Source organism: Atta colombica, unplaced genomic scaffold, assembly GCF_001594045.1.
Source record: "Atta colombica isolate Treedump-2 unplaced genomic scaffold, Acol1.0 scaffold1, whole genome shotgun sequence".
Lineage (NCBI taxonomy): Eukaryota > Metazoa > Arthropoda > Insecta > Hymenoptera > Formicidae > Atta > Atta colombica.
The window spans coordinates 4,484,360-4,508,946 of record NW_017259183.1 but is presented as its reverse complement, the minus strand read 5'-3'; the positions used below and the strand labels follow the sequence as shown (position 1 = coordinate 4,508,946).

The 24,587-nt window shown below is 32.0% G+C and overlaps 1 protein-coding gene across 1 annotated transcript in view; it reads right to left on the bottom strand.

Moving 5' to 3' along the window:
- Positions 1–24,587, bottom strand: part of LOC108687858 (neurogenic locus Notch protein) — a 298,611-nt gene that overhangs the window by 156,855 nt on the left and 117,169 nt on the right. Inside the window, exons 3-4 of the mRNA XM_018193906.1 lie at positions 22,608–22,879; positions 19,599–19,794 (exon numbers count right to left, since the gene is read on the bottom strand). Of these exons, the coding sequence (XP_018049395.1) occupies positions 19,599–19,794; positions 22,608–22,879 (468 nt within the window). The remainder of the gene's footprint in view (positions 1–19,598; positions 19,795–22,607; positions 22,880–24,587) is intronic.

Genomic DNA, 24,587 nt, shown 5'->3' with positions numbered 1-24,587 from the left:
TTAATATTTTATATATAAATTTTATTATATATTATATATAGATATTGAATCTATTTTACAGTAAGATGATTATGTGCTTATTATACGTCAGACAATCAGCCGACATAAGGCACATTTGTTGTCACAAAGGTGATTAATTTTAAACTCTTAAAGTTTAATTTTCGCTTGTTTACCGACATTGTACAGAACACTCCAATAGAAAAATCTGCGGGCAAAACGTTGCGCCGCGAGGCGTCCTTTTCAAGACAAGAGCAAAGGGACATCTTTCATTCTCTGCAGGATATATTCAACTGATGACTCTCTCTCTCTCTCTCTCTCTCTCTCTCTCTCTCTCTCCCCCTCCCTCTTTCTCTTTCCCTCCCCAATATCCTGCAGACCTGATCCCACTTGTACACGTTACAGTGTACTGACGGCTCTCCCTCGCCTAATCCATTATTCCGCGTGACCGACCGCGAATAATTTCCGATACATTCGATTTTCGAGAGGCTGCTCGATCGCACGTAGATTATCTCTCTTGCGCGGTTGCGACGCGACGCTGGCGGCGAGCTCAATGGTTCAGTGAGAATGTTTCGATTCGTTCCACGCTCGCATCACGGGAAACGAGATTACTCGCAAGAATGAACAATGCGGGTCGCTGGAGTTGTTTACCCGGGAACACACGCCTTATTTCGCCACAATAATTCGGAAGGTGAGTCTGAAGAATTTTTCTCCGATTCTGATCTCTCGATTCTGATCAGCGATATTCGTGTTTCATTCGTTTGCAATAAAAATGTCGAAAAATTAACTGCTTTTCTCTGTTCTTCATACACTAAAAGTTTCCACTGTTACAAAGATTTTAATTATATTATCGTACAACGAACTGAGGTAGGAAGTGCCGTGTCCTGAGTCACGGTTTTTCTTCCGCAATTAATTATTGTCCGGTCATCCTAATTAATTAGTCATGCGATAAGCGATGCCTGAGCCAATTAAGACCTCAGCGTCTAGGATCAGACCTAGTCCCAACGCGTAGAGCGTTTATGTCGGCGCGAGGAACTCCCCAACTCACGATGCAGACTTAATGGAGGAGGTAATCGATGGAAACCGAACGTATCACCACGATAAAGTCTAATCGACAAGTATAAACATCTCACGCGTTACATAATCAAAATAAAAGTCCGCCATTGATGGCGCATCATGAAGGAACTTAAATAAGTTTGCGATAAGTAAAACGATACGTTAAACAGTGATCATGACATTCATCGTAATATTTATAATCTTATGAGACAAAAAAAACTTCATGAGTTAATTGACGCGTAAATGTTTCTCTATACGTCATTCGCACATCCAGTGTCAAATATAATGTATTTGTTGTAGCAACTAATTTCAACAAACTCATGACAAGGTGAGATAGCATTATGTCTATCGCGTTGAACTCAATGGAATTTGAATTTTTGCGATGGTAAATTGATGGTAATATGTCAGCATGAATATCCTTGACAACAACTCTATTGTGTTGCCATATTGTTAGCATTTTGTTAGAAAATGAAACGATTAATTATTGTTGTTAACATGTTGCTGTCATGTTGCCGACAACATAATGTATCACTATTGTTCTAGAAATTTCGATAACTGACATTACATATATATAAGCAGTCATCTTGTTGAATTTGTAATGTGTCCTATCTTGATGTCAGCAAATGTATAGCAAATATATAACAATGCAATGCATTAGCTTGCACAATATGCTATATCACGTTTGGTTATCTGGGCATGTTTATTAATGCAACACATGTGTAAATATAAGTGTAAATATAAGTTTATATTTTCGAAATTTTGAAATAATCGGAACCACACATGAGGCCAGTATTTATATAGTCGCTTCTTAAATTTAATAGGCTGTCTACAATAAATTGTTACCTAAGTCTTTAAGTCATAAAAAAATTAATCAATCAGTCGAATGTAAAAAAAAAATAATCATCTACAATTGATCAATGTTTTAAGGCTTAAGATTAAAGTTTAAGTAAGTGACTTATGTAGGAAGAGCTTACTAAGAAACCCATTTAATTGAATCAATTAATCTCTTGTGTGAATATGGGCGAACAAATTCTTAGTTGATGCAATAAAATAATTTAATTGAAGCAAAACATTTGATTATTGTAACATTTTATTTTTTTCTGATAAACATTGACATCTGATAAACTTGTTTTATCAGAAACAGTAAAATGTCACAATAAATGTGTGTGTGTGTGTGTGTGTGTGTGTGTGTGTGTGTGTGTGTGTGTGTGTGTGTGTGTGCGCGTGTGCTTCAACTAAATTATTTTATTGTACCACGCAAGAATTTCGTCCATATCCAAACAAGAAATTAATTGATTCAATTAAATAGGTTTTCAGAATGTATGACTACTTACTATGACTCTTACTCTTAAGTACAATTTTAAAATATCGTAAACCGATTACAGCCATATTAGCAGTTTAAAATATTATACTTAAGACAGTCTTAAAATAAGAACGGACTGATGAATACCGGCCTGAGAGAAAAGTTTTTGTGACTTATTGATATGATAAAATATTATATGGTGTGTATATAAAATATAGAAGTTTCATTTTTATATAGTTATTATTACTATAATGTTAATAGTAATAATAATATTTACAATTCATATATTAAAAAGAATATGATTATAATTTTATAGAAGACAACCATTGCATATTCTTTTAGTATTTAAAAATGGAGTTTTTGATTATAATTTTACTTAAGAAATTATAGTCAGAAATATTAAAAACTTTTCTGCCAATATAAAATATGATTTAGCTGCACTCTATTTTTTTCAACTGTTCTCTTATATTGATACATTTTTTTCTCAATTATTATAAACTTCATATTAATTAATTTATATTTTTCAAGACATTAAATATTATTATAGCACTAAGAACTAGCGGTGGCTCGTAGTTCTTTTTACCTTTATTAATTTGTTTCATACTAATTATTATATTAATGATTAATGTATTCTCATGTAATCATATTTTAATCATACTAGATGTGTAATCTTTCTTTAAATTAATATTATAATATCAGTAATTATAATACCAATTTAAAATATTTATAATTTATTAATATTTAATATTATAATACAATCCTTATTACCAAAGATAAAATTTCGATATTTATTCTAAATTTTTATATTTAAAAAATATTACTAAAAAAAAAAAACAATAATATCTTTTAACTTATTTATTAAATATTTTTTTATTTTAATTTTAAACATATTTTTTTAATCTATTCCTAGCAACTAACATTCAAAAGCATATTTTTAATTACGAGAATTATCGTATCGATATCTTAATCTTAGTAGATCGAGTAACGAAATAAAGTCATTTCATTTCTGATCAAAATCTATAATAAAAAGCATAAGTATGTATGACAAAAATGTATCGGTAAATTAATGAATCGAGATGAAGACGACTCGGAGACAATGGCAAAAGAAAAATCAAATTATCATCAGATCTTCGTCAACTTTTTTCACTTAGACAGTCGGATTGATCAGTTATTTGTATAATTCTCCTGTATATTTTAAATCGTGAAAAGCTTAATATCCCTAGCTCCACTCTGTCCCTTTTCTTCGAGACATGTTCCTTTATTCGGGACGATTCTCTCCAATCTAGTTTCTGCGATGTATACTTATGCAGCGCAGTCGCTTTTTATACATCAGGTAGGACAGTGCAGTGGATAGGATTGGCCGGCGGCATAATTTCGCCATTTGCTTTGACGGTCGGTTATTTCACTCTGTCGCGAGCTTTAAAATGACTAAAGCGCAGAAGAGGAGCAACCGCACGCGAAGGAGCACAGCAGAAACGAAATTCGTCTTCTACGAAGGAAGAGGGAACATGTCGGAGGGAACGAAAAAAGATCAATTCATGGCCATTTTTCAAGAGTCCGCTCCCGTAGAAACTTACGACAGCTCGTGCATCGCGACAAAAAGTCACTTTTTCGTGGGGGTTCCTTAATGCGTGTTCTTTTTCGACGCTGCGAACAGCAAACAGATGAAGAAAAAAAGGGGGAGGAGAGAGGGGGGGATGGGAGGGTCCGGGATTAATCGAAAGTCCGTCGGCGAAAATTGTTGGGATCTCGCACTCACGAGCCTTACGATCTGTCTGTTGCCGGTTGCTGCAGTGGTCGCCGTCACGACGTTTTGTCATTAGCCGCACTGAAAATTGATACCGGTCTGCGCCGCCGATTTAATTGACGTCAAATTGAAGTGTGGAGGGAAGATTGGATTCACGAGAGCGACCACGCTCATCGTGATGTTCAGCAAAGAAAGGTGAAGAAGAGAAGAATGAAGACCGAGTACATATCTGACCGGCTCGTTTCTGATCATCTTTACGACGTCATCAAATTTCACGATGAACAGATCCTCCAATAGAATATTAAGTGCTGTTTGGTTAATAATATCCTTCCTTTCTATAGTCACTGATACGATATTTAATTATGGCTTCGTGTGAATTACAATATCGTGTGTGTCGCTTGTTTCTTTATAATTTCTTAATGTTCTTATTGACTTTTCGAATGATTTAAAGAACTAATAAAATAACACGTACAATGCACGCTTTTTATCCCTCTTCTTTACTTTTGCTAGGAGAGAGGAGGATTCAAACCTTTCTCGATATTTTTATTAATTATTTCGTTTTGAGAGGGAAGCACATATCCACATCGGTGATCTAATAATTTTTTACTGCTTTACTATTAAGAATATTTTATTTTAAATTGACCAATTAGATGTAGGTATTCTATCAAGTTCTTTTCTTTCGTTTTTAATTGTAAAACACATACAATTTTTGATTTTATGTGAGCTTTTTGCTGTAACATAAAATATTTTTTTTTTTAATATCACAAGTATTATTTTAAAAAGATTTTAAAATGTTTTAGAGATTTGGAATACAGATTTTGAAACACAACACACTTTTAAATTGTTTTAAAAACATTTTGCTAATATTTTTAAAAACACATTTAAAACGTGTGTTAGAAACATTTAAAAAAATTACTTTTTTATCGTTTAGAAAATGTTTTCTAAAATATTATCAATATTTTTGAAATACTAGAACAATTTCAAAAATTTTAGTCAAATTTTTTTTAATTGCTTGATTTCTTATGACATAAAGCTAATTACTACAAGTGCGTTTCGTTTTCGTAAGCGATAAAAGGTGTGCTCCAAAATTTACTGTCAGTATTGAAAATCTGTAGTTTACATTACTTATTATTGAACGTCAGCGAGAAATAACATTGATTTTTCTTTCATACTATTTGTAAATAAAGAGGATTTGAATTAAACGAAATGACAAGATCACTTTAAAACATTTGTAAAAATGGACGAAGCCGATAGCTCTCCCTATCTCTTCTCTGATAGTCAGTAAAGAGAATCGAAAAAGGCTTGTGAAATGAAAATAGGCTACGTATGCGCATTGAATAAAAACTAGTAAACGCAATTTATCTTTACAACTATTTACGACTATTTACTGACTGTCAAGGGAGATAAGGATAGTCTTCAACTATTTTTACAAGTGTTTTAAAGCAATTTCATCATTTCACCTTATCCGAATTCTCTTTATTTACAAATGGCATGCAAGAAAAATCAATGTATCGCTTATGATCACGATTCAATATGGCTGGAGTGAGTACTCAACAGTCTTAAGTATTTTATTTTATGTTTTTGAAAGAAAATTATTTCTTAATTTTAAAAACAAATCTTATATTTTGTTAATAAAAAAAATTTAATTTATTTTCTATATTAAGGAGTTTATATGTATTACATGTATATATAATAAATAAAAGTAAGCGCAATTGCAAAATTTGTATTTTTTATTTTAGAATACTATTCTAATAATAAAACTAAATAAGTAACATTTCTAAAAGATTTCACAAATATATTATTAAATATATTTGAATGAAATCTATTTAAAATATTTTTGAAAATATTTTTTTTACATAATCTGGCGGACATAGAAATATTTTTAAAATATTTTTTGGAATTATTTTAAAATACTTTAATCTTTCTAAAAAATATTTTAAAAATATTTTAGAAATTTGTGCTGTATGGGAAGATCATATAAGTAATTTTTAATACTTCGTTAATTCGAGCATATAATAACAATATTAAAGAATTAAACATTTTTATAATAACTGTATTGTCCTTCTTTAAAAAAAAAATCTTTGAAAAAGTAAAAATTACATAATGTATAAAACGTAACATTTTTTTTCAAAATGAAGTAAAGAGATATTAAAAGCTGTAAAAATATCTAAATGGAATTTATTAAAAATTGTCACAATAACAAAATTGGTGCAATGATGTTTCAATACAAGCAAAATGCACCTTTTTTTTTGGTCCTCATTCCGGTTAGCATGATACATCTCTGAAATTAATAAAACTCCTCCCCTCGAAAAAAATTCCACAATATGTCTTTTGCTATATCGCTCTTATATAAGAATACAAAGTGTTTCGCTCGCTGATACGCAGTATAGCTAGTCGATAACCAATCAGAAAATTAGCCTAAAATGTTATGAATTAATATAGAGCTGTTGTTAGAAACTATCAACAAAAATTTGTCCCAAAATTATATTCGATCGCCGCTATGCACAATGAAACATCTTGTATTCTTATATCATAATCGATCCTTTTCAAAAGTAATACAACTCAAAAAATTAAGTTTCCTAGAAGGAAAAAAACTATTTTTTAATTTGACAGAAAATTATCGAATAATCAAATAATATCAGCAAAAAGAATATATCGTTAACATGATCGAACGTTATTTTTGTCACTTTTGTTTTATCCTTAAATCATTTTCATGATCATTTTTTATGTTGTGATGTTTTTTTTTAAAGTTAATTTTTCTGATTATCAATATCCAATGATTACCTCTCATAAATCAGTTTGTTATTTGTATCATTTTTGAAGTATAAGGGATTCTGATATTATCTGCTATTAATATACTTTTCACCTGCGTATAAAACATTTTCTCGCAGGAAAGTATTTGCACAATAGGTATTAAGTTTTTAATATTCCGATTCAGCATTGTTGCACGTTAATGCGATAATCAAAGCAAGTTTAGTAATATGAGGCGTTGAATGGCTTGCCGTTCAGTACGATTAATTCGCGAGCTGTAGATCCGGATTCAATCTCACCTGCGCCCACATACACGATTTTTTTGCGTTTAAAGAGCCGGAAATGATGATTAGAGATCTTTGATCAGTGTCGTTGAGATCCGGCGTTAAATTGTAGGTTCCATATATCAATAGATATATGTTTGGATCCTCCAAGCATGTTAGATTAACAATAATTCCGGAAAAAAATCTATTGTTACGGAAATCTCATGAGAAGTAAGCCCTACCCTGTCTTGAGTTGCATTGCTAAAACGTTTGCTCACTACATAAGACATCACGTTCATCATTCATTCGATCATTTCATCCCTGAAATTAATTCAGGGTTTTAATAGTGAGGCCTTCTGCCGTGTGCAAACGTTTGTAATTTTAGGGATATCGTGTGACTCTGTAAAATCGACAGATTCGTAATCAACAAATCGCGAGTTGAAATCCTGCACTCTCTATATACAGAAAATTTGGTAATCCGTTTCTGTCTTACTGAGAGTGACTTTTTGACTAGGTTCAGACATATAAAAATTGATAGTCCCACTCGTTTTATTATTACTATTACTAATTCTATTTCCATAAGTTTCCGCAATATATATATATATATATATCTCAATGAGAATTTATGTAACGCTTTCGCTTTCTCCATTGTAGAACTTAAGTGAACAAGTTTTGACAGCAACCATAAACACATGAATAATTGAGGCTTAGTTTCTGAAACGGTCAAACTTGTTATCACGATTCACAGAAAATTTTTTTCATGATAAACAAATCGAGGTTTGTTCCGGTTGAAGATTGCATGTTATTCGCGGCGAAATATAATATAACGGAAAGTGCGGTTCCCTATTATAAATGTTACATAAATGTTCGCGAATGTCGATGAAATTCAGGGAAGTGACTAGCCGTCGCGGTTACACGAAGAAGAATGCCTTTTCGTTCTCGCGCGACTTCTCGTGATGTGCAAACTCGTGCACAAATGAATTCCGCATGAGCTGAATTTAAATCCATACAATCCAGTTGATTACATAATAATGCTCGCACTTAATGTACTTAATGCTGCAATGAGATTTTACGTAAATTGAATTACTGGCAACTGTACTTTACAGCACGTCTATTGTTGTCTATTATACGTTTACATGTGCACCTCTTTAATCAAAACTTTTTATTTAACTTTAACCACAAACAATATAATACGAATTTGAACATCGATGAGAATAAATAATCTAATTAAATAAGAGAATTCCTATATTCGGATCTTAGTATTTAAATATTTCTGTGTGAATTTATATCTGATTCTGCAAACTGCGCACCAAAATCTCTTTCGGTCTTGAAACGCATCCATGAACAGAACCAGAGTAGTAATATCATTTATAAAGTTGACAAGCAATCTAATAATTTTCGATTTGCTAATAATTATCTTTATAAGAATATTAATAATCAGATTATTAATATAACGAGAATCTTAAATCTGCGAATCATTTTATTGCGAAAAATATTGTTTCAGTCTGGATTTAAATCTGGAATTCGCAAGTGTTAGCAATTACTGTTTCGCATTGTTGCTATTAACAATTATCTTCCGCATTTAATATATCTTTCGACAAATTGTTGCAGAATATTACAAGAACTGATGCATAAAACAACAAAGTCAAGACCTCGTCGCGAATCAATGCATTCACAATAGCGCGGTTTTTCGGTTTACCATGAATCCTCAATTTGCATCGATTAATCGCGCGCTTGAGCGTCAATTTCGCGTCGAGCGTATTATATGTCCAGTCAAGTGACGTAAATGAATACGTCGCAAAAATAAAAAGCATAACTCAGCCGTTTTCCCACTATCTTAATTGTCTAATTGATCAAACTCGATAATCATTTCGTTACCTTGATATTATGAGGACAAAATAAAATTTCGTTTTCGCGTACAATTATTTAATAATACTATGTGAAAGAGAGCGTCAGTTTAAGAAATGCTTTCCAAGAATTTAATACCTATATGCATTACATAATATTTTATGATTATTTTGACACAAATTTAATAATTTTCGCGAAAAAGAAGTAAAGATTTATTTCAAATCAGAAAATATAATCATCTATTTCTTTTCGTAAAATCACATGTTTATTACAATTACATTAAATTTTCTTCCTTGATTAAGAAACTGTACTATCCTTCAGACAAAATATTACGTACATGATGATTAAATAAAATAAATATCAATAAATATATACAGTGAATGGAATAAAGTATAGATAGTAAGAATTACAGTGCAAGAATTGTTTCCCGGTAGAATTGAGATATCTTCACGCTGCAATCTCATTCACACGTAATCAAACTCACACGTATGTCTTGATGAACATGCATTACCAGCGGAGTATATGTCGCATGACAAGACACCAAGTGACTGTTCTGCAGTCTATGCACATACGTATCACGAGATACTTTTACTTCTTGCGCAAACGTCTCGCTGTTATATCCTGTTACGTGCAATTTGCATTTTCCATTGAGATGACGCGTGCGCGCTTCCGTTTTCACACACTCAATATGGAAGTCGACATGGATCGTCGAGTTATTGGAATAGTCTGGTGGACCTTGCGAGCTTCGAAGAATTTGATCGAATGATTATCGAGTTCACTTACGATGTTCTGTTTGCGTTATAAATAGTCGCGACGCATGATCGACATACTATAGCGATAATGATCGGCTTGCAATAATTATCGTCTCGATGATAATCTCACTATGTAATTGTATGATCGAGAGTGTTATTATATAGTATAATGTTCGAACCAATTTCTCCAATCGACTCACATGTTACCATTTAACAAAAAGAGAACAAATATACGCTTTGTATGTTTTATTTTTGTACATACAATGTACAAATTAAGGCAAAAGAGAGCTACTTTTATCATATCAAGGAAAACGTAGTTTATCTTAAACAATCTAAAAATTTCGTAACATAAATCTCATTTAAAAAGCTTCAAATAATCCCCAAAAAATTGTTTTTTTAACGAAAATAACGCGGATTCCGTATCATCGTCATCCATTTTATCTTAAAAGAGAATAAATGTACACTTTGTATGTTTTAATTTTGTATATTACAAATTAAGGCAAAAGAGAGCTACTTTTATCATATTAAGGAAAAAGAGAAGAATAAGTAAAAAATCATGATCGATTTGAAATATTAACACAATGAAATGAATGTTTTTCTTTTTATGAAGTAAAATTTTGTTGTAAATAAAAAAATTAGTCCGACTAAAAATTAAGAAAATAAAACTTCGACTTTGAACTAGAAAAAAATATTTATGATAATTTCCTTCTTGAATAATCTTGATAATTTTCTCGTCATGAATATACATGGAGCGGCAAATGATTATAGTTGCGAATATATTATTAGAACTTCAAGGAGGACAAAAAGAATTCGCCCTTGGGAATTGCTCGACACACTCGGCTGACGATATTATTATCGCTAATCATTCGATTCGCTTCTACAATATGTGGAACTTATCCTCGATTATATGATACATATTAATAAGACATAAATCATTGATTGATCTACATTTTTTATAACTTAAGATTGTAATTTTCACGAGATTATCGAAAAGAAAAATTAACTTTCTTCAATATAATTGCAATAACTCCATATCATCGATGGATGAGAATAATTTCTATATTAAAAAATCGGTATGAAGAAAAATATAATAAATAACAATTCTTGTCGATCGAAAATTAGACCTAACCGGAATAATACCGGTTTAATATTTCCGACTGAGTGTATACTCAGCCGGAAACGTTTGTCGACTTCTCGAAACTTCTCGAAACGACCAGCGGGTGATAGATGAGGTTTGCCAAGAATTCTCCTAATTATTCCCGACGATGAGATGACTCGCATCTTTGTTGCATTCGGCGCATTCTTCTTTCTCTGCGAAACCGCCAAAGATACATCGCGACCGCTGGAAACGCTATCTCTGTAAGATCACCGAGCAGATCAACGAGATTCTTTTGACTTGTCGCACGTATTTGACTCGCAGTATGCACGACGTGGGAGGATGCGTGCGCAAATAACGTGTTCATCGCTGACTGTAATCTATTTCGAGACGTAGAGACGCAATCACGTTTACGCTCAAGACTACACAAAATCGCGTGATGATCACTTTTAATCTTAATCCTAATCATTCCATCGCCAAGACTACGAGACACAGATATATGCTCGCATATACGACAGTGCGGAATCGTTCTTCGCACAGAGATAAGCTTAAACAACTTTAAGACGCGAAAGAAGATTTTGATTTAGTTCGCTATACAAACGATACGAAAATTATATAATTAAAAATGTAAAGTATTAAAAATATTAAGTTGTTAATATTCAATATTAACAACTTAAACTTCTAATCTCATAATCAGATTTGAAATTTACATTTAATTATATTATATTGTACTGTTAAAAATTTCATAAAATTTAATATACTTTTAAGTTACACAATTTGAACTTAATTTCATTACATTAAATTTAATGTATTTTTCATAAATTTAACGTATACGTTCATTACATTAAGTAACTACTGTAATTTAATATCCAATTAAATAATTTATTACTTTTAATTTCGTTCATAATCACGAGCTTCATTTACATGTAAAATTACATTTCTAATAGTGTACTTAAATTCAAACAATAATTTAAATAATTAGATAAATATACTTAATTATATACATACATTTAACTCGAACAACAAATTAAATAAAAATTGCAGTGTATGACTCGATTCACAAATGTTTTTCTATTATACATATAGATAGAGTAAAATTACTATACTCTATCAACAAAAAAATCTATATCAAATGATAGTATTTCAAATGATAATCCGTGAAATGTCAACGAGGCGCGTTTTAAGTTAACAAATAGCAAGAGATATCATATTCCTACTTTATATCTAAGACTAGATTTAACTTGGCACTATTTCGTACGAACGAAGTTTTTAAATCCAACAAATTTATTCCGCGTAACGAAATTATATCATCTTTCTAATAAAAAACCATAAATTAAGATGAAAAATATAAATCTACATCTTGATTTTCTCTGTAAAATACGAACAACAATATTAAATTAATAAATAAATTATCTTCTAATTTTGCTCGAGAAATCAAAATATATCAATTAAATATTCAAGTAACTTATTAACAAAACTTCTTCAAAATTTAACAAAATTCTTTCTCCAAAATTTGTTTTAATAATATAATTGATATTTAATGTATATTAAAAATATATCTTGATAACATCGCAATGTTTCATTAATCAGCTAAGAAGTGTTTATGGTAAACAAGAACTTAAAACTTATCTAGAGATACATGATCCCATGTCCTAAGCCGATGCAATACTTTGCGCGTATAAACGTTACGCAAATTAATCCTACACGTCCGTTCACTACGAGTTCCGATTAAAATGAATACCGAGGATGACGCCCGTCACGCTAAACGATATCTCGAGATATAGCCTTCTTGAGAGATAGACATGATTTCTCGCGATTTTCATATATGCTATGCGTGAGGCAACATTATAAATTTTTCCATTTCAATTTGCGCAACTATATCCGTTCTTTTCATAAAATTGCTTATTCCGAATCTTTTCTCCTTGTAGACACAAATAGTTGCTTATTAAAAATAGAATTTACGTTATATCAATTTATGTAATAATTTATCTTAAACAATTTAAAAATTTCGTAACATAAATTAGCATCCCATAATTTAAAAAGCTTCAAGTAACTCCCAAAAAATTGTTTTTTTTTTTTTTTTTTATGAAAATAACGCGATTCTGGATCATCGTCATCCATTTTATCTATTTTCTTTCTAATATTTGACGAAAATTGTTTAAAAAATTTGAAATCAATCGTTATTAATTCCCTTGTTCTCACAGTAATATTTTCATTTCCTTAAAATAACAAATGTTGCCACTCAGGAGTAATTTCTTCCTATTTATTATTTAAAAACTGATACTAGGTACATATAATATAACGCCAGAAAATCATAGTATAATGTTTAGATTGCGACAAGGCGGAGTCTTTGTCTCCCCAAGAAGAGAATAGTAATATTGTACGGTTCACATCAATCTTCTACAATATTTTGTGCTCTTTTCATGTAGACAGATCTTCATAGTACCGTGCGGTTTAACGACCCGACAGAGAGCGACATGTTACGTGGCGAAATTCGAAAATGTCCGTCGTCACCATGCTGGTCACGTAGTTATCGGCTACTATCAGAGAAACGGGTTCTTCGAATCGCTCGAGATCCTTATTTTTTTTCCACGTTGTCATCCGAGTTCCAAGGAAACGACTCCTGCTTCGCAACCGGCTACATGATCCGGGCGTGACTTCTCGTCTAGATTTCCATTCCGTGGATGAGATAGAATGCGACACATAAAATGCGATTTAGGAAATTCAGAAATGTAATTCGTACTAGTAGCACATATAGGAACAAAATAAACAAAATTGAATTGAAAGAACAACATTATAAGGGGCTTCTATCAGGTCGTTATAATAAACGAGCTTTAAAAGATAAGCATTAATTCTTTATTATTCTTTTTCTACCATTTCACGGAACGTTTCGACCGTACTTAGTCCTCTTCAGCCTGTTTAAAAATAAAATAAGACCCTCAACAATAATTATATGAATATATTAAAAACTTATAAATTAATTTCGGTATACAAAAGTATTAATCGGATCAACTCATTTACAATCACAATATGCTAACTCAACCATGTTGAATAAAACGTATACAATTGGTTTGGATCTACATTCTATATTTTAGAATTTGACTCAGTATAACATGATTGAGTTAGTTTTTAAACCATGATTGGGTTTTATTTATTTTTAAACACAACTGAAGAAGACTAAATATGGTCGAAATGTTCTGTGAAGTGATAGAAAAAGAATAATAAAGAATTAATGTTTACATCTTTTAAAGCTCGTTTATTATAATGACCTGATAGAAGTATTTTATTATTGTTTGAAATTTATACGAGTGGTTTATCTAATACATTTTTGTAATTAAGAACAATATTAAAAATTCCCGATCGATATTTCTGCCACAGATAGATCTATAAGATAACAAGAAAATTACAAACAATAAAGAACAAACGAAGGATAATCAATTAAAGTTAATTGTTAAGAAAAATAGTAAGACTGACTCTAGTTTTTATTTTATGTTGTATAACTTCACTGAAGAGCATCAACATTAAAGGTCGAAACGTTTGTATTGTTTATTATTTGAATTACATGATTATATAAATTAGCGCACGTTATCTAGCTAAGCTCAGACAGTCCCTTATGATATATTTTTGAATATTATAAATTTTATTTCTCTTCTTGAAAGTAAACATTTTAAATGTGCCTAACTAAATAATCTTAATAAAAACAAAGAATATCTGCGAATACTACGAAATAAAAACGTGGACTTTTAGATTTAACTTACATTTTTCTAGCTAGTTTGTTAAAAACAGACTAATTCTTAAAAATCAAGTTAAATGACGGAAATAATGTGCTATAAAGATAGAAATCATACGACAAACGCATGGGAAAATGAAAATAATTAAGTAAAATATTTTTCAACAACAAAATTATGTTTGCAGCGTAAGAATGAGGCATCGACACGAAGTACTCCTGACTTTCGCGAAAAGGCCAGGTGTGAGCTTCAGCTAGGAGCTCAGAGGAATTTGACCTCTCGGGGTCAATTCGTAACCCGTTGCAGGTCCCAAAATTGTTGCGGAGGCCGCGCTTGATCAAGATCCGCCGTTAATCCATCCCGGGGTTAAGAAACACCACTGGTCTTCGTTTTGCCTCGCCTCCGCTCAATTAAATTCTACTTCAAGGAGATTATTTCATAAATCACATCCTGTCTCAAACACACGCGCAGACGTTCCCCTCCCCCCGTCCATTTTCTCACCCACTTGTTCCTTCACCACATAACAATTTGCCACTATGTTATTTGAAGGACGAGACAAAGGCAAGATCATTAGGATTCGTTAATCTGTACAGGATACTAGTGAGAATACTCATCAGTAGATATACATAATAAACAAGTTTACGACTTTAACTAGTTTTTTCACCTTATAAAAGGAAAAATTTTATTTTTATTTCTTTCCTCGCATACTATAATCTATAATGAGAATAAAATTCCATCCAAAGTAGACCTGAGAAAACGTACATCGAGGAAATAGCTTTTCTATATATGTAATAGTATCTTTATTTGTCGCGCCGCGTCACAGAATTCCAGTGCAGAAATTTAGCTCGTCACGCTTGAAGGATAATAAGAGAAGAAATGCACCGGTTATGCAATTCGCGAAAGAAGTAAAGAGCCAGTCGTCCGTGCGAAACAAAAAAACCCGCACACTCGCATTCTTGCATACCCCCATAGATCGATCGCTGCCATGGCACGGTCGAAGGAAAATTCTCCGCATTTCACGGGTGTTTCGGTCCAATGCGGCGGCGGTGGTGGCGGTGGCAGTGCCCAGATAATGCCTGACGAGATTTCGCGGACTCGTATGTATTCGCGGTATTTAATTATTTTTCACGTTGAAATTTCGCGCTTATGAAACAGTCTGCCACCTCTCGCTCTTCACCCTCACGTCACGGCGCGGCGGCGGCATTACGGTATCCGGGTACCGATCCTACGTAACAATTTAATAGCATAGTATTTCCAACCGACACCACCTGGCGGTCAGGTATGCACATCAAAGTCTTTATTAAGCCCGATTAAACGTTACTGTGCGGCCCCGCTTGCTCGTACATCGTGCAATATCGGCAGAATGTTCTCGTCTCATCTACAAATGCATACATTTTAAAGTCTTCATTGCATTGACATTAATTCTTATTCAAACAGATTCTCCCCTTTTCCTTTTCCATATAATATTTTACAAATATTTAATATATTACTGCATTATTTCGAAGAAAAAATAATATATTTTTTATACTTACTCAACTTCCAAGACTTGATACTTTTTAATATATCTTTCTAATAATTTTCTTTTTCCTTTACATTTAATTTCAAACTCCTGACATATATTTACTTTATTAAATACAGAAAATAATAAAGAAAGTACTATTATAAGTGCAACAATTAGAGAAAACAACTCATTAAAATATATTTTATGATTTTTATAACCACATTGTGAATGTAAATACAGGTGCGTTTTCTACATCTTTTTCAATAATTATAGCAAACGAAACACTTACCAAAATATGAAGAAGGAAAACATGGAATTAATAAAGCCCAAGAAGAATGTAACATCATGATTAACTCCTCTGCAATATTTTTTAAACAATCGAACTTTGATTTTTTTATATCTCACGTTGTTTCTCCTTTAATTTTGCAATTTTAACAGATAATATCTTGTGTGATCAAAAGCACCACGATGACCTTTTTTTATGCTAATTCGTCCCTCATAATTATCTTCATGAGAAACTGTATGTGTCGCAAGCGTATACATGCATCGCATGAGTAACACGTAACTGCAATATTTCTAATCACGTTGCTATGTCAAAACTTCGAATTTATTATCTGTCTTTGAAATATTCTTCATACATTTGTATTGAAAAAAAGTATATATAATGAAACAGATGCTCAGTAGTTTTAAAAAAATCATTCTTTTATTTAAATTCCGAGAGATTATATTTAATTGTTCATTGTTATAACTCAAACATTTAATTACAGACTCGATAAAATATTTTCAAAATTGGATATAAGCGTATTTTAATTTTACAAAATGAGTTTGCCGGTTTAACGTAGTAAACCATTGATCATTTTGCAATAGTTACTTTTCACTCGCGCAGCTCTGAAAATCAATGACAGAATGAAGACGAATATATCGAGTAGTCCCAGCTAAAGAACGAATGTTGTCGATGCGCCGACAAAGCCTTTTCTCGCCACTCACTGTAAGCAACTTTAAAGTAGACGGGGCGTCTTTCTACACGCACGTTCTTGCATACACGCAATGCACCGACGTTGCTCCAATATAATTCAATGTAATGTAGGGACCAGCGACATTATCTGGTCCGGTGCAGTCAGCTCGGACTCGGGCTTCGATTAATCTCGACTCGATCTCAACGAAGAGCGGATTTATAGTCTCCTCGCACGGCCTTAAATCCCCTACTTAAATCTGCTTTTTTGACGAACTTGTTTCTTTTTCATGGTGAATTTTCTTTTCACTCTCTTTTTCTCTCGTCACATCTTCTCCTCACCCAGAGATTCTATTTATTATATCTTTCTATCGATCCTTATTAACAGGACAACTCGTGCAAATCTTGAGCAAAATTGTTAATCTTATGATCTTCCATCTTTTGATTTTTATGTTTTCATTCTCATAGTTTCCGAGAAGTTAATTTTTATTAATATCGCTTCATTATACTTATACCTGTCGCGTTACCAGATTTCTCTATGATTATGTGGAAATATATGCGAGTTGAATATTCTGATCGTTCCTTCTTCAATAGCTCTCAAAAAATTCGGAGACAATTGTGTATTGAGAAAAACGTTCAACTTTCTCCGATACCTACTTCCTCGATCGACATCATTCCTCATCATTGTCGTACATCTTGCGATCAGAGCATGATTGCATGTCAGACTTTGCGAGCGGAACGGAGGTAATTTTCAACGTGACGAAACGCCGAATTAGGAGTAAATCAGTAATGGACCATGAAATCGAATCTATGAATTCTCGTTGCCTCGCGTCGTTACGCATTTCGAGTACCGGCGACCGTGTTCAATTGGTAATTACGACAAGGAGACAACCAATGACACCGCGGCGTCGGCATGTCCTCCTCCACCTGCGCCAAAATGCATATCTTTGGATGCACTCGGATATTTTCAAAAGACCGGTCGGTGACGATCGCGACCGTTGTTATTCATTCGCATCGATCTTTGTATAGATCCACAGCTCTCTCTGGGGGTGGGGGGTGGGGGGGGGGGTTCACATATGCAGATCCCGATTGCTCGTAGAATTGATTATCCGCAGGCCGATCGTGACCATGCACGTTCACGCGATGCACACTTCAACCCCGGACAAATGAGAGATTCCTGGCTACCGAGCTGTGGCCTCGCCTCAATATACGCGCTGGCGGTTTCAGATAGTTCATGTCGACCATTTCTTTCTAGCGTATTTACATTTACAACGTTTCTATTATTAAAATGCATTAACGGCGACTATTAGAAGAAAGCCTCCTAATATTAAGAGATAGCGGCGTTTCTGCTAATAAACGCTATCTATTGGTTCCACCATGAATTTATTGTTCTTGGATTGAAAACTGTTTAATAGAAAATTCATTGTTAGATCATGTTTGTAGTCATTGTACGATAAAACAAGATTTTAGAATTTGGATGTCTTCAAATTTCATTGAAATGAGCCTTCAAATCTTGTTTAATAAATAAATATTTGGCAATAAATTCTTCATGTAGTGATAGAGTAAAGTCATACTAATAGAAAAATACGGGATATGTTGGTTGAATTGTTTAATTACAGAAGTTAGATTTGATGATCGTAAGGCGTAGAACTCGTAATATGAGATATCCAGGATATTCCAATATGAAATATTGCTCCTATGTTATAGTGAAAATCATTGCTAAAGTATAAATGTTATTGTACAATAATAAAATAAGACAACTGGGATGAATATCGAATATGAATACCTGCGATGCTTGATTTCCAACCTGAAAACGAGTTTTGGGTATAATCTAGCGCTTGCTCATTTTTCGCGCATGCTGGCTGTGTTTGCTTGTATTTTAGAAACATTAAATAAAGTTTTCTAATTGCAATACTGATATATTTTTACTATCGATTTCTCGGGGTATCTCATATTAGGAGCACAATTTTTTGACTTTGCGATTTGCTCACTTTTTACATTTCTTTAATTTAAAAAAAAAAATGGAATTTGAATTAAATTTTATGTAACATTACCTTAAAGCTTATTAAATTCCCTTCAAAATGACCTATTATTTTTTAAAATTCTGCCTATAGATTTCTAGCCAAATTTACCCAAAATGAACTCGGTATCTCATAATAGGGGTTTCCTTTCCTCTATTCAACGAGTTAATATCGGTAACAAGATCTTTTATTTTTGAATAAATTTCAGGTATACGCTTCATTTTAACGGAATTTTAATTTAAGTCTTAATTTCATATAAAAAATAATTAAGTACTCGCCGAGTAAATATGACGTTAATATTTAACAAGCTGAATAAATTATCTTAAAAGACATTGTGTGAAAAAGAACAAGAAGAAGAATACATAAAAAATAATTAGAAAGTCTGGTTTCTCGAGTACCTCGAAAGTAGCATTCCATCGATAATTATGTAGTATCTTCTGTGCCCGTTTTAAAATACTTGATTTAAAAACGTCCCTGAATTTCGATCAAAATGCTTGTCTCGATACACACGTCATGTGATCATTTTGGAAGCGCGATAAAAATACGTACAATGTGTTGCAGAGCAACATGTCGTCCGACTTACCTGTAAGATCCGTGAATATTGTTGCAGGTACCATGTCTGCACGGGTCCCTCTCACACTCGTCGATGTCATCCGCACAATTTGGACCCGTGAAGCCAGGTGCACACGTACATTCGTAGCTGTTCTCGAGCGAACGACACTCGGCCCCGTTTCGACAAGGTGATGAAGCGCAGTAATCCTGTCGCTCGCAATGGTCACCTGAAAAAAAAAAAGGAACGATGTTGTCCAACGTCTTACACCGATGCACATTCTCGTTAAGTATAACCGAAAAGTCGCACGATTTGCAATGTCATATTGAGAGAACTCAAATCGCGATTCAATTTAAAACTACGAGCCTCCTCGATATACATTCACTTATTTTTTTAAGTGACTTCATCTTACTTTATATTTTCTCAAACGGATTTTACTTTAACAAAATTCTAACTCTTAGATACGAAAATATTAAATTAAAACAATAAAATTAAAAATAAAGATGTCAAATTTAAATATTAATCGGGCTCTCGAAATTAAAAACTATATCGGGCAATGGGAGGATCAACACAATTGCGGAAATTGCGCAATAAAATATAATTATCAAATAATATTTACATAATATTGTATATAAAGATTGTGCAATGATTGTCGGTATCACCTTATTTGGACGTTTCGGTTTTTTTCAAACCAACTTCAGCAAATTCGTAGATATACTTTTTGTAAATGTCTTGACAAAATATTGCGACAATGTTGAAATTAAATTGGAAGTTGCCGAAATTTGTTTCTTCGTTGTTTAGCCAAATGACTAATCTCCACCTCCATATAGATCAGTCATTCCAAAAGTAGCAAGTTTACAGCAAATTACAAAAAGGAACGATAACAAGAATTAAAAACTTTATTTTACATTAATTTATATGATATAAAATTGTAACATGTGTTATCCAGACAAAAGTCAAGAGAACAAGTAAAAATAAAAAATTTTCTATAATAATAGATTTCCTGTTATTAAATACATGAGTTTAAGAAAATTATTTAAAAAATTATTATAAAAGTATTTAATAAGTATTTTAGGTTCTTCATTTTAACGTTTTCGATTAATTTCTACATACATTTATTATGTTGGAAACTTCAAAAAATTGAGCATTGAAACGTATAGAATAACAGTATTGATCGTGATAACAGAAAACGAGAAAATTATATTATAGTTTCACACAATCAGTTATACTAGTTCAATAAAAAATACATAGATAAATGTATTGAAATTAATCTAAAGAATTTTATCATCAGTTTGATATGAGCATTGTTAAATATTACGAGCTAAAAAATCATAATTATTTCATCGTAAATCGTAATTATTTCATTAAAATGACAAGAGTTTTATTTACATACGTACAAAAAAATTACATTTACTATTTTAATTATTCAAAAGATGATCAAGACTTGAAAACCTGCATATTTTCGAGAGCTTCAACATTTACTCGCTAGATTATCGTAAAATTCTTGGAACCTCTAAGGTTGCAGCGCAAAAAATGTTAAAATAAAATTTTGTAGACGAAGATCCCAGCGAAGATAAGAATAAATTAACTCGGTATTTCTTGCCGACTAGCATTCGGTCCGCAAGTAGAGATATCTCTTAAGATGGCGGTTATCCCGGATAGCGGAGCATGTATCTAAGGTAAGCGTCTCTCTCTTTCCCTTTTCTTCTCGGGCTTATTGATTAGTGGAACTAATTACCAGAGTCGCTACTTGTTCTCTCGCGGTCAAGATGTCTTGCTTCTGCGATCTGCGCCGTGTAACAGCTATAACTTTAGCGGTGCTCATTGTTTATACTCAAATATATTAAAAAATTTTTTCTCTTCTCTGTTTATTCATTAAAGATCATATATTTCATATATCAAAATCATGAGTATAACGAGATTTATGTACATGTATTTATACATAACTTACATTCTACAAACTTCGTAAATAAAAATATTTTAGATAAAATTTACATAACTCAATACTTAATTTAAGAAAATTAATTAACATGCAATGTCAACAAAAATAAATAGTAATATATAAAACGAGCTACTATTATCTTAAAATCGTAAACTGCCTCTCCAAAAATCATTCAGAGTTCATTGAAAATACAACGAAACTGAGCACCACTCGTCCAAAGGTAGCGGCATGATTCTTCGCTAATTATCTTATAAACGCATACTTAAACTTATACCTTTTCTTTCTTCTGTTATCCCTTTTTCAATTTTTCATTGCTTTTCTTTTGAAAGTTTACATATTTCTAAATTTATTTATTCGTCAAGCATACTAGCACGTGCTTTAGTATTTTATCTTGAAGAACAGTGTGAGAAAGATATAATCGTATCTCAGCATCGACTTCTGTGATGTACATAAATTTTACATATTGAAATTAAAATAACCCGATATAACGGTTATATCAAATAATCAAGATAACACTTATATTTAAAAAATTGATGTCTGTCAAATTAAGTCTGTCATCTAATATTGGACGCACATAACTACATAAGCGCACACACTTGTAATACATGTAGAGTATCTTTTAATAATAGTTCAATGCAAATTTACAGTTATAGCTTAGTCTCGACGTTTCTTTATGACGCGTCTTTATGACAATGTGAACTGGTTAATTGCAACACGTTATCGTCACGTCTATTAACCTTGCTATTCAACCCACACGAATCGATAAGCATATTTAAGTATTCGATGACTAACGTACGATTATTCATTGTCGGACTTATGCAATTATTCCCCTTTAAGAATCCGCATAGCTTTCCTTTAACATCTTTGACAACGAGTTAGTTTTGATCATTTTATCGCTACGCTTAATCATTGACATTAATCTTACATTAATTTTGCAGCAAATCTTAATGAACAAAATTTAAATCGCAACTCAACAAATCTTATTATTCCCAATAAAAGTAAAATAAAAGTAGAGATTATTCGCGCACACTATAAACCCGAATTTATTCGAAATTGTAGCGATTTCTAGTCGCAAGCATAAAAATATGAACTTTACTGACCTGTGAATCCGATGCTGCACGTGCACACATATTCGTGCAACGATTTAAGATTGCACGTAGCACCGTTGAGGCAGGGCGAAGAGTCACAAGCGTTCTCGATAGGAATTTCGCAGAGGCTGGCAGTAAAACCGACTGGACATGAACATGTGAAGGATGGTGTGCCACCTCCAATGCCCTCGCGCACCCTGCATGAACCGCCGTTTTGACAGCGCGACCCCGTATAACATGGGTTCAAATGTTGACAGTATTCACCCACGTATTTTGATGTGCAGCTGAAACGAGATTAAAAGATTACGATTAAAGGATTGATATTTTCTCTCTTTATCATAAATACAATAATATAGTAGGTACAATAATTTCGAACGGTACATCGATTATACGAGAAAATCTATTTCTGATTTAAGTAAATTCTTCTCTGAAGAATTTCGTTATTTTTCAGAAAAACATTTTGCTTACTTTTTTTCTATTATATATAAAATTTTCTTGGTTCGAAAATTTTTTTCCAGACATAATAAACTTAATTTAAATAAATTTCTATCAACTAACAGAGCTATTCTTCATTATATAAAAAATTATATTAAAAATATTATATTATATCATATAGTTTGTATAATAAAATATTATCTACATAAATTGTACAACTTGTACACTTGTAAACTAAAATATTATTCATCTAAAATGCTGATAGTTTTTCAATTACTGTAAATTATTTTGTAGATTTGTATTCTTAATACTATTTCACAAAGAATATGGTAATTTTAGGATAAATTCGATAAATTACATTTATCGAATGATAAAATTACTTAATACTTAATATGTGACATGGCACGTGTCAAACTCAAAAGTGAGTAAATAATTGGTTTCGAGAGTTGGGTAAGTTAAGTGTTTTTTTTTAATTGAATAAAGTTAAAATTAATGGCTTTACAAAATTAATAAAGTTAAGTTAAAAGTTGAAGGAATAAAAAATTAGCTTGACGTAAATTAAGTCAATATTGAATTAACTTAAGTTAAAAAAAAGTTAATTTTGAAAAAAATTATTTTTAGATCAAAATGTCCTAATTTTTCTTAAAATGATATTAAATAAATACAATATAGATTATTAAGTAAATTAAATTTTTAATTTTTTTTATTAATATGTGATATAATTATATAAGTTATATAACTTAAAAAAAACAGCCAGCACATAGAGAAGATACAAGATCAGTGATTACTTTTTAAGCCATAACAAATTGACTAATTACAATCGAATGCGAGAAGAATATTTGACTATAATTGATCAATGACTTAAGGCTTAAAACATCTATTGTAGATCCAGACTAAGGCTTATGGCATAACAGCGTAAACCAATCAGAGGGCTGTATTATCTTAAAAAATTACTTAAGATGATCTTAAAATATGAACAGATTACGAATATACGCTCTTAATCTTATTACATCTTATTATTTTTCTAAGATATTTAAAAGAGATAAAAAAATTTTTTAACTTAAAAAAAAATTAAAAAGTTAACGTTTAAAAGTAACTTAAGTTAAAATTTAATGCATTTAAAATTAACTAAGTTAAGTTAAAACTTATTAACTTATTACTTTTTAACTTTTTTTTTAACTTTTAACTAGTTACTACCCAAGCCTTCTCATTTCATAAACGCGCTGTAATTTGTCTTGTGCATAAGAAGATAACAAAGGTCCTTTCAGAGTATAAGGACATGCGTGAGCTCACCATAAAGGACGTACAGTTGAGCAAAATATTTATAGTCGGTCAGCGTAAGGAGACGCAAGTTACCTTAAGAGGACCAGTTCCTCTAGGTTCTTTCGCATATCGATGAGACTGCAATGTAAAAGCGACGATCGATTGCAGCTTACACTATGACATGCTCTGTCCAGTGGTCATTAGAGTCCGTTAGATCATTTTTTTGTCGCGAAAGTCGACAGAACGCAGCAATAATTTCCTTATCGAGAAAGCACGATTGTTGATGCCATCATT